At 44.3% G+C, this 11,703-nt stretch overlaps 1 protein-coding gene across 2 annotated transcripts in view; it reads left to right on the top strand.

The window, feature by feature from the left end:
- The first annotated feature begins 2,509 nt into the window (after positions 1-2,509).
- Positions 2,510-11,703, top strand: part of LOC124406857 (protein-L-histidine N-pros-methyltransferase) — a 26,921-nt gene continuing 17,727 nt past the window's right edge. The window contains exons 1-2 of one of the 2 annotated variants that reach the window (XM_046882503.1): positions 2,510-2,868; positions 10,540-10,751. In XM_046882503.1, coding sequence (XP_046738459.1) covers positions 2,683-2,868; positions 10,540-10,751 — 398 coding nt within the window. In that variant the 5' untranslated portion in view covers positions 2,510-2,682. The remainder of the gene's footprint in view (positions 2,869-10,539; positions 10,752-11,703) is intronic. The other variant, XM_046882502.1, reaches the window with a different exon arrangement.

Below are 11,703 nucleotides of genomic sequence, written 5' to 3'. Positions count from 1 at the left end.
CAAAAAAAATCTCCCACAAGAGATAATCCGTAGGAAAGTGGAATTAGTAAAATTATAGATGCAGAAGAAATTCCTATGGTAAATCGCATGACTCATTCCTCCGATGAATACCTAAGGCATGATTTTTTGAAATCCTTTTTGTTTCATCCTCTGAGCGGATAATTGGTGCGTGGGAATTTCCCAGTATACTTTCTCACGCACCTATACCTACCTATCTAGGTAATACCAACTGACCGACCGCCGAAAAAGCCTATATGGAGAAATTACGATCGAATTTCTGAGTAATTACGCAGCATTCTTGAGTAATTATGAAAAGTTGTTTTTTACTTCTCGTCTGAAGCCAGGGGGAAGTACTTCATACACTTCACCTCGGAAGCGTTCCTTCACCTCCTCGTCCCGCCTCACCCTCTCTCCTTTCGCTCTCTCCCTCTCCCTCTCCCTCTCCCTCCCTCGGCGCTTTCGGACTGCGATGGAGGGGGCGAATCAAGGTCGCCCGTAAATTAACCCGCACACGGCAGAATCCGGAATATAATACTCACTTATTTCTTGGAGTTGCCGCAGGTTCTACATGACCCACACGCGTCGTGCGCACGTACCTGACGGCCTTTACGCCACCCGGTACATTTAACTGCCTCTCGAATGACGTTCGGGCGTATGTCTACGCGCGTGCATACTCTTATTTCCGAACGACGCCCAAGACGCAGACTGAAACAGTAGACGCCATCCCCTCGTCATTGTTGGCCAATTTCACGCGGGCCAAACCGTTAATTACCAAAGCCCAGCTTGTTCCCGTCCCCAAGGCGAGAGGACCCCTCTAGCCAAAACAACATCGCCGAGGCCAAACGCCCTTGTTTCAAGCGAACCTCTGTTGGTTTCGCGCCACTTTTCCAATATCCGCGATTGATGGAACGGCTGCTTTTGTGCGTTGGTTCACTGGCAAGAGAAATATTGAGTGAAAACAACTGAGTTCCAAATGGAAAGTTTTAGGAGAATTCGCGGTAACTGTATTAACGTAGTTTGATTATAATCCTCAATCCTAGCTATTGTCAGTGACGTGAGAAAGACAATTGGGGGCAAAAAATACAGATTATGAATCAAAAAAATTGAATGATCTCGCATCGCACGCGAGTCATGGAGAAGAACCAGTAAAAATGGGAAAATATTTCCCCCTAACGTCAACTGCACGTAAAGAAAGCATAAAACTTTTTCCCTCGTCCTCGGCATGCTCCCTCGAGATTTCGGTTAAAGGGGAGGCGACGCGTTGCACGGGAACAGACGTCATATGTTGGCTGATAACCTCGTTGAAAAAAATTAACGGATCGCTTGAAAACACCTCAAGAAAAATAACGATGGAATTCAATATGTACAGTGTAGTTACAGGTATGCATATTCTTAGAAACCAAAGACGGTTCTCCGACAGCTCTTAAGGGAGAGGGGGGGAGGTATAGGACTGCGTTTTTACAGGGATTTTCATGAATTTTTTCAACAGATGAAGAATTTATATAATTTATTGATATCGTGAGGTCATTTTATACATATATTTGAAAATGCATTCTAAAATTTTCAAACATTTTCCTCGAAAAGTAACGGAGATACCAGCCGCCGCGCATTATAGGTCCCCATCCGATTGAGCAGATTACTTACATCTTGGAGGCTCCAGTTTTTATCTGAAATGAATTGCACAAAGAATTTACTTTCTTTATGTACTTAAAAAAGTGGCAGAAAAGGTTAATTAGAGGCAGTAATGAATCAATTCAAACAACCTACTGTTTAATCAGCGATTCCAGTACCATATAGCAATTCTTCAGCTTCATATGCTTCGTTTTCAGTTTGCAACATATCTTTTCGAGCTATTCCAGTTTCCTTACTGTCTAAAGAACTGCATCGATTCCGTCGATTCACGCTTAATCGCTTATGACTTTTGAACGAATTGGAAATATGACTTGAAATTTTGTAAGCATATTTTTGAATAGTTTGACAAGTGATTTATAAAAGAAGAAAGTTTAAATTTTTTTATGCATCTACACCTATTTCCCTCCTTAAGTCACTCGTCAATTATAATTATTACATACAATTCGGATACAAGAAGAATGTGCGTCGAAAACATTCTTGTTTTACGCATATCAACACCAGTAATCTTACTGTATTGCGTAACATTTCCTAGCTCGCATTTATAAGTATATACGACTAATTGTAAGTGTCTGATAGAACCCTACAGTTTATTTTACAATTATTATCGGAATGAAATTTTTGAATAAGTACCAGAAACGCGACTACCTCCTTGCAAGAGGCTACTCAAAACCTCGAACAATGGCTTGATAGCCCCGACCCGTTTTCACCAAGGTGTAAAACCGGAGATATAAAGCGAGTAACATCATGTCGGTGTCGCGCGACGATTCAAACGCGCGAATCCTACAGCGGTCGGTAATGCATCGGGCCCCTGCGTTACCGACGGAGCACAGATCGCCGCACCGCCCGAGTTGAGGGCTACAGCAAGAGATGGCGATTACTCTGTCAACATGGCCACGTGCCGACGGGGAGAAGGGTCTTCCGTAGAGTGACAGAGCGCGGATCTGACCCGTGTCCTCCGGTATTTAGATAAATTCGGATAAGCCAAGTCGCGGCGACAATGGCCCGGTGCACAGGGCTCGTGGACAGTGTGAGTACGGATCCTCGCAGCGAATGGAACACGTTTACGCGATTCTACTAGCCTTGGCAGCCGCCCAAGGACCCACAGCCGCGTTGTTGTCATCGGGCCGAGGAAGCGGCGCAGTCATGAAGAGTTACCGACCCCGCGGCGGAATCGCGCGGATGATATACGACAAGCAGAAGGCAGACGAGCGTCTTCGCGTCTACGACAAAACCCAGGTGAGGAGTCAAATCTTCGCTCTTAGCTTACTAGTGACCTCGGGAATTTCGGACGCCCCGTTCTACGGAGGAACGATCGCAAGGCTGCGGGAATTCCCGACCGTCTGCGCATGCGCGCGCTGCCCCGCGCTTTCCTCGTAGCATCGAGTGGCTCGACTAGGTATGCGAATGCGTGTTTGTGTTCGTTCACCGCGTTCTGCGTCACTGTCACAGGGCCGCAGGCGCTCCGGGATCCACAAGTTCGAATTTCGAACACAATGAGTTCGATTATTCGCGCTCGATTTACCGGATATTTCTGAGGGAAAGGATAGATAGTTTAGGCGGCTTGAGTTCTGAATTTGGCCGCGTGCGAACGAGCGTTGAATTCGTGTGGCCGTGGGGAACGAAAGGTGTTTGAGAAAAACGATAAAAGAGAAGGAGAACAAAAAATCAGTAAGAATAATAACAATGTCCGAAAGAGTCGAGGGCGCGCGTGCAGCGGTTGTTGGAGGAAAAGATTCGATTTTAAAAGAGGCGAGGACTTGCGAAGGGCGCGGAGCCCGCGGGAAGGTGAAGAGAGGAGGGAGGGGGAGGTATGCCGGTAATAATTAGTACAATTATCGTACAAGGCCAACCACCGGTTCCCGACACGGCGCGTCCTACGCCCTGCGTGAGGTTACGGATGTGTGTATCCGCGGAGAAAGAGCAGGAGACGAAGAGCGAGAATGAGAATGAGAATGTGAATAAGAATAAGAGGCGGCCAGGCTTGCCTGCCTGTCTTGTGTGCCCTGCGAGGCTCCGAAGCGGTAATTATGCGTAATTACGTCGTCGATATTCCTGAAACATCTCTCGCGTTGCTCGCGCTGCGGGCCTCTCGAACTCCCAGCCTATTTATAATTACCCGCTGCAAGGCTTGGAGTAAAGACTCTCCAATTTGCACCGAGCCAAAGCTCGTGCACGTGTGCTGCACTCTACGTAGAATGCGCGTTACCGGCGCACCGCAGACCTGATTCGTTAACATCGCGATAGCAGGGACGCATCGCTCCAAAGCACCGAAGAAAACCATTCGACGAGGGAAAAAAAGAGGGAAAAATCGAACCTAGGGGAAAATTAGCGGGAGCCGGGGAACCGTGCGGCGGCCTCGATTGCAAACTGCAAAGTCTAACTAACCGTGACGGCTCCTTTGCTCGCGCGCTGTGTTCCTTGCCTTGCCTTGCCTTACCTTGCCTTGCCTCGCCTTACACAACCTTCCCGTATATAACGAAGCAGTTCACGCGAAAATACATCCCCCGCTGCACCACCGGGCTTCGGGTCGGTAGCAGCACATCACATCACATCGAGAAGAGAGCTTGCGCCTGCAAAGAATATCAAGTTTCTGATCGAGCCCCGGGCGAGGGATTCTGCGTATCTATGTCTCTGATGCAGACACTTGAGCTATACCCGTTACCAGGGCTCGAATTGGGTCTCTGGGTGTATTTATTATTTTATTGGAACTCGCGATCAGCGACATCCGGTGGCAGGAAATTTAAATGTCAGGATACCCGAATTCAATTCTATAAAAGTCGTTTTTTATCATGTTAACCCATGTATACGTGCAACTTGCACGGACTTTTCTGGTTCTATCGACATTCGCGAAATTGGGCAAAAACTGTCGGGCGATTTCGCAGATTTCTTCCTCTACAACGGCATTTGCTTGGGAAAATGATCCATATACTTGAGCGGTTCTTCGTCGATGGGGTAAAGGAAGAACAATTTTTAACGGCTTCTAATCGCGGTGTAAATTGACGATGCTCCGCATCGGATGCGGGGAATATTCTCGATCCCAAAGTCTGATCGTGATAATTACCTATACAATGAATGTATATTCGATGTCTTATATTTACTTGAGATTCAGAGCTAACGACGTTGTATCACGCACTTTGCACCGTTTCGGGATTAGGCTAAACCCTTACTCGAGACCGTTACGGATTAGACGTTCGATAAGCGGTAATTAATGATCATGCAGTAAAGCTGTCTGCTTGCTCGATTCTCGATATATCCCGGTACAGAACGCTCCGACTTCTACGAGCCTTGATATTCACTCATATTTACATTGTATGGCAGTATACGTAATCTATAGTATAATTTATATTTGCCAATCGTGTCAGAGAATGACACTTGAATGTTTTTGCAAAATTTTTTACACATCCGTGTAGTGCGATATTTATAATAAAAGAAACAAGAGGGCCAGTAGTTTTGAAGATCAAAAAATATCCTTGAATTGTTGAGAAAAATACATACCGTTGATCCGGTTTTGATTATACAATTCAGTTTGAACTTCTTTGCCTCCGATCATACATGTAATTCTTCAAATCAATTCGATCGAGGACCGCATCCTGCGGGGTAACCGAACCGTCTTTTTTGAAAAAAATGAAATCAAATAAAAATTCAACTTCGTCATGATTCGATTTTCGGCGAGCACCATAACCCGGATAAAAATCAGCACCGACGAATCGAGGATGAAGATTTTTGAGGGAATCCGGTTGGCGCGAGATGTGCTATATCGTCGGGGCCCCGAGGAGAAGCCTCGCCCGGATGCCCCAGTCTCGGGCTCGTCGCCTCGGTTCCCCCCGGAGCGCCATCCATCACTCACTTAATATTTCAGTGCGCCTCTGCCCCTTTTTAAAACCTTAAAACACCACGGTGTAGCGTTGCGGCGCACATGCACACGTCCATCTTACGCCCCGCGTCTTGCGTGTATGTGTATAACAACACACTTGTCCAACCTGAGAGCAAAGTTCTCTGATGCCGGACTATGCTTAAGGATATTAGGGGCTGACGGTTTATCGATTTCTGGGGAAAATTCTCCGCTTACTTATTGTTAGCCGCGGCTATAACCCACCCTGCATGCTTGCACCCTTCTTTCCTCGTTTTGGAGCTTGGTGAAAAATGAAAAAACGACACTCTCGTACTTTCTTTCTATGTACGAAGAATAATTGGCGCGAATCGTTATTCCATGATTATCGGCTGAATTTTCGATTTTCGGATTCACGCTTCGGAAAGTTCTACGTCCATAGTCCCTTTTCATGGTAACCACTGATCAGGGAAAACCTTGAAGTCTGAGAAGAGTCGGGAAATTTTTTGGCAGTGCGAAACGAGAAAGAATAAAAGCTTCCTGTGCAAAAGCAAAATTTAAAGATCAATCTCGTTTAATCTACATGCTCCGTTCCATGACCATCAAATGGATGATAAACGTGGTTTCGAATACCGATTGACTAGGAGCTTCATTTGTTAGATAGTCCAATTAGATTATACCTTGTTTGAATTTTAGTCAAGGAAAAATTATAATTTGATCAATGCGAAGAGTTACGAAATGTTTTCAACTATTTCTATTAGTCACCATATCAATACGTCAACCGTGAATTTGTGATTTAGTGTAACGTAAAAAGTTCAGTGGAAGAAAAAGAGGAAATTACGCAACCTTGGAATTTATACACACAAATCTGTTGCTTTTGTTATATAAATTCTTCTAAAAATATCAGAAAGTTATCACTTTCGAGTAAAAAAGTCAGGGGGAGGGGGCAGGGATTCAATTCTAATGTTCTTTCTTTTGCCACTTTCATTGAAGAAATGGTCGATAACCTTATATGCTTTTCGGAAATCACTAGTACATCATAATTATGAATAACAATTCATCGTATCGATTTGAAAGGATTTGTTTGGAAGGTTGAAAAACCGAATATTTGTGGTTTAAGAAGGGGAATCAGTGTACAATTTTCTGATATCGCATAAAATCGTGTGGACAGTTGTGATGGAATCATTCGAAATTAGTGCTGTGCGATTAATCGACTATAATCTTGCAGTTTCGATTACTCGTTTAATCGTTCTTCCAATTAGGTAATCGATTAATCGACGGTTTCAATTCACATACCGACTGACCTGCAGAATTATTATAAATCAACTTGGATTAATTGGCAAAACGATGAATCGAAAAACTCTACTAATCGAAGCTATCGATTAATCGCACAGCACTGTTCGAAATCTTCGCACGCCCTGAAAGCAAAGGGCAATATAGCCTCGGATCCGATACGTCGAGTATTTCGGCGAGCGATGAACGCGATTTCTTGGCGCTTCGCGCCCTGACGAACATCGGCTGCAAATCCATAAAACGATGCGAAAGGGTGGAAGATCTGGTGCACCAGATCCACGTGGCGTCGCAGGCGTCGGTTGTGCGGTGCAGGAGGACCACGTGTGAGGGAAACCAGGACGGGGCACGACCCGAGAAACCATAAACAACGCCGCGGCGTTTACGCCGCTCGGGGCGGCGAATTGTAGGGATGTTTGACCGCCGTAAGTGGAGCTCTTGAGATTCCTACGGCGTGTTGGTACGTGGCCATGGCGCATTCTGCGCGTACGTCGTTCGCTATTCTATTGCCGCCTTTTCACCACCGACGCGACGACGTAAACCGATCGCTCGGAATAATCAATTTAACGATTCCAATCGTCGAGTGATCCAGCGAGTGATTTCCAACGCTACTCCTGATTACCGATCATTTCCGAACCTTCTAGGTGTTCTTCAGTGACTTCCGGGTGGGATAGGATCACAAGAAATCGCCACATGTTACTCGAAATCACGTTGTAGATGGTTGGGAAATCATTGGTGAACAGTGGAAGTCACTTGGTTAACTGGAACTATAGCGCGTGATAAGATAGACGTAAATAGAATGTCAATGAGTTGGAACCGTTTACCGTTTATCGCAAGACTTACTTACACAACGACTTTCATGATCTTCAACGCTTGCTGTTTCGTTTCTTCAGCCCTATCGCCGGATTACAAATCATTCGCAACGTGGACTTTCAAGGATCTTAGTTATCTCGATTGATTTCTCGTTATTTTACAGAATATTTCAGTCATTCGAGTTCCTTCCATTTAAAATTCGATTTCCAACTATTAAATTTTCGTCAGAAAAATCGTGTCTCCAGTTATGAACTTGGTAAAATTTGGAATTCTCGTAGAATTTTAATTCTAAATTTTATTCATATAAACACCCGTTGACTAAACTTTAATTATTGCGTATTAGCAGAGTATATCGTAAGTATACATAATACACCCCGAATAATTACACATCCCGTATAATAAAAATTCGACACCCTTCTACAGGTATACTGGGCATTGCGGGATGACGATGTATAAAGTGGAAGAGCACGGCCAAGATAAATAACTCGGACCCGAATAAAGCCACACATACATCGATGTAACAACGTACAGGTGTATATGTAAAAGTAAACAGGGGGCGGGACGTCGAATAATTTTAATTACAGCGCCGCAGCATGTGTCGTGCACTAATTGTGCCCAGCGGAGGCATCATCACACTTTGATTCCGGTTTTTGTGTCCGAGATATTTTACCTCCGGCGTGTTACAAATGGCTGCACCGCTGCTACTGCCAGGCGGTAGCTCGCCTACCTTGCAACCCGGGCATTCCTCTTCGCGTCATTAGCCGAGGCGATTTCCGTTGTCAAAGAGTCCTATATATATATGTGTGTGTGTGTGTATACATCATACTTGCAGGCTACTTGGTTCGAACCAGTACCTTCATTTTCCGTGTAACATTATCTGTTTACTGCATCATTTATGCTTGACAAATTGGGAAAATAATGCGCATGCCGTAACTAGTTTTCTCTTTTATTTAGAAACTTGTGGTTTTAATTTTGTCAGATCGAAGAGGACGATTATTGTTATTATATGAATGAAGGTAATTCGAATATTCTGAAACTTATTAATCGGACGGCCTATTTTGGTACATCGATTATCATGGAAATGAGTTAACGGAGTCTCATAATCCGTGGAAAATGTGTATACGTGCATTTTTCTCAACGTGTACTGAAATTCGATGTTTATAATAATTATTTTCATAATAAGAAACAGTTTTATTATTTGCCTGGTATTTTCAAATAATTTTTGTCACTTTGTATAATTTTTTAACTATACAGATATGCAGATTGCACTAGTGAGAAAATTCACCCTTCGTGTAAAGACTCGATCTTTAATATTCCACCATATCGCATATACATTCGACTCTGTACTAGAAGTGTATTTATAATTAGTAGACGTCTAATTGCGCATCCAATTGCGAGCTTTGTCGCCACCTCAAACTTTAACTGTCAAACGCGTCTTGCCGAGATTACGTAGTAGGTGGTGCAATTCATCGGGTCTAGTAGACCTCAAATAGTCGATACAGTGATTCGGGAATGTTTGGCAACCTCTATTATTGAACATTGATGACGGATGAGTCATCGTACCAAGATAATTTCAATCCGCCTCTTGACGCCAAAAATTTATACATTTCATTCGCCATAATGCGAGTAAGTTGACTCCCCTGCCTTGTCGCGATTCGATCTCACCAACCAATAGAGTCCCATTACTTCAATTACTATTGAGTTTCACCGTTCCTCTCGGTATACCTACCATAATAAAAATCGTCCAGACAAGGATTGCGATAATCGTTCTTCTGGCTCAGCGACGCGACGTTAGTAGGCAGCAGGACAGCAGCATTGCGGAAGTGCCGGAGCAAGAGTAATTTCCTGTGTTTTTACCACCTAACTATAAGGATCGCGAGGAGACCCGGTGGTACGCAGCATTCCTGGACAGGCATGGCACGCACCATAAACAACTCCTTAGGTCGGCACACCTGGCGCGAGGCGTTAATTACTCTCCTCCGGTCGTCCGTCTGTTCGTCTGAGTTCCCGGCTCTCCCTCTCTCCCTCTCACCCTCTCACCCTCTCACCCTCTTACCCTCTCTCTCTCTCCCCCCTCGGCCTAGGTGGTCGGACGAAGAGTCCGGAAAGCGACGAAGAGAGACAGAGAAAGAGAGATTGAGGGAACGCAACAAGTGTCCCCCGTTGCGAAGCGCGAAAGCCGCCTAATTACCCTCGCCTTCATCCCCTCCCCCCCCCCCCCCCCCGGTGGCTCGGCGAGCGCCGCAGATTGAACGAGACAAAAACTCGCGTTGATTACAATTTCGTTTAATTTCAACGTCCGCTGCCGCGCGCACAGATTAGTCGAGAGCTGGCGGGATATTATGTAGACCGTGTGGTACTAACCGCTACCTTTCAATTGGACTCGTTCCCCAATCCCAGCTGCGGATATCTCGCATAATTGGTTATTATACCTAATATATACCGCCGCGCACGGTAACAAACAACAATTTAATCCAATCACTGAGGTGACTGTGTTCTATTGCCATTCCGATTCTCCTTCAATCTTTATTAGTAATTAGTGATTCTCCTCTAAGCATCGTGGCGATGTATTGGTTTATTCAATTAATCGCCGTTAGTCAACAAAATTAATCCGAGAATACCGAGGGTACTCTTTTTCTACTTGTAATATGAAACACTCGTTAACCGTTGGAGAATTGACTTTTACAACTGTTTAATAATTTTGCATCGCTAATTCACTCTTACAACTTAGATATAATTGTAAAATACTATTGATTGGGAATCGTTTTTTGTAGATGAAAACAAAACGAGACGATCTCAATTGACAGTTCAAATGGCGGTATTATACCTGTATTCGGAAACGGTATAAACTGTGTTCAAAAAATATTCAAATTCTGAGTGAAAAACTATTTAAATTAAAAAATAAATAAATAAATAAAAAAGAAACAAAAATGCTCAACTACAAACGTGCTAACAAGTTTTCTCGGGGTGTGCAGTGGTACAAAGTGGACGAAACGCAGATACGAGAGGATCTTCGCAATCTCTGGGTGCCACTGGGAGTCGGAACGAACAACGATGAGCCGGATGAAGCGGCCAGTGTTTTCCTCGAGAAGTCGGCCGAGAGATCGGACTCGCTACTCCTGCAAACCTGGCACTCATTCGCAAAATCTGCCTTGTCATGGTTCATCAGCCGCACCTCGATCAACGGGTAAGTCAATCCAACGTAAGCGAGATTTTACTAAGGTATGTTAGCAATTTCACCATTTATCCAAATTACCGGAAATATCGAACACACCTCGTAACGCGACATACGAGTGCACTATAGGCATAGGAATTAGGGGTATATAGAGGCGCGTATGTACACATATTTGATACCTGCGAGGTGATGAAAGAAGGCTTTCTTCTATATACTCATGCTCCGAACGACGTATGCCTATACGATATACATACATGGTTAATTAATAACCACAGAGATAGGATCTTCGGTTAGGGTACCATCGCAGCCTGTGTGCATAGTTCGTGTAACAGAGTCGAGGAGTAAGTGGCTCTTACACTGTAGCACGCATACACACTAGCAGTCAGAAAGACCTGCAGGATCACGAGTAAGGCTCGCGAGACCGAAGATGTTATTGATGATCGAGCTCGTTCGCGTTGCTCTTTAGGGAGCTGCTTCGGGGATCGCCTCTCTCTGAACCGTTTATTAAAAACTAACGCCAGTGATTAACCTCTGCATCATCGGTCCTCCGACTCCACCTCCGCCCTATCCATGGCTACCTACTATATAACAGAGCCGAATGTATGCTCTTGCCTTCATTCGACACGTTAGAATAACTACGGGTCTGCAGATTTACTTGGATTATGATTTTTTTCGACACTAGACCAAATCGGGTGCTGTTTTATTCAGAAAATAACTCTGAATAAATATCTAGTGTCAAGTATAAGGTGATCTGCGCCTAACGTCAAGGCAACCCAACTCACACGGTTACGGAAATTTCTAGAGAATCCTATATTTTATGTATAGATACACGACGAATCAAAGGCGTATTTTCCGTGATTGGAATCTTTTTATATATACTCTATCACACAATGGATTCGGCTCTAGGTAATTGAGCAATTTTTGCTCATTATAACCGCACTTCGTGCGTAAAAAAGTGTCGAGA

The sequence above is a fragment of the Diprion similis genome, chromosome 6 (assembly GCF_021155765.1).
Source record: "Diprion similis isolate iyDipSimi1 chromosome 6, iyDipSimi1.1, whole genome shotgun sequence".
Taxonomy (NCBI): domain Eukaryota; kingdom Metazoa; phylum Arthropoda; class Insecta; order Hymenoptera; family Diprionidae; genus Diprion; species Diprion similis.
This window is presented reverse-complemented; position numbering and strand designations above follow the sequence as displayed.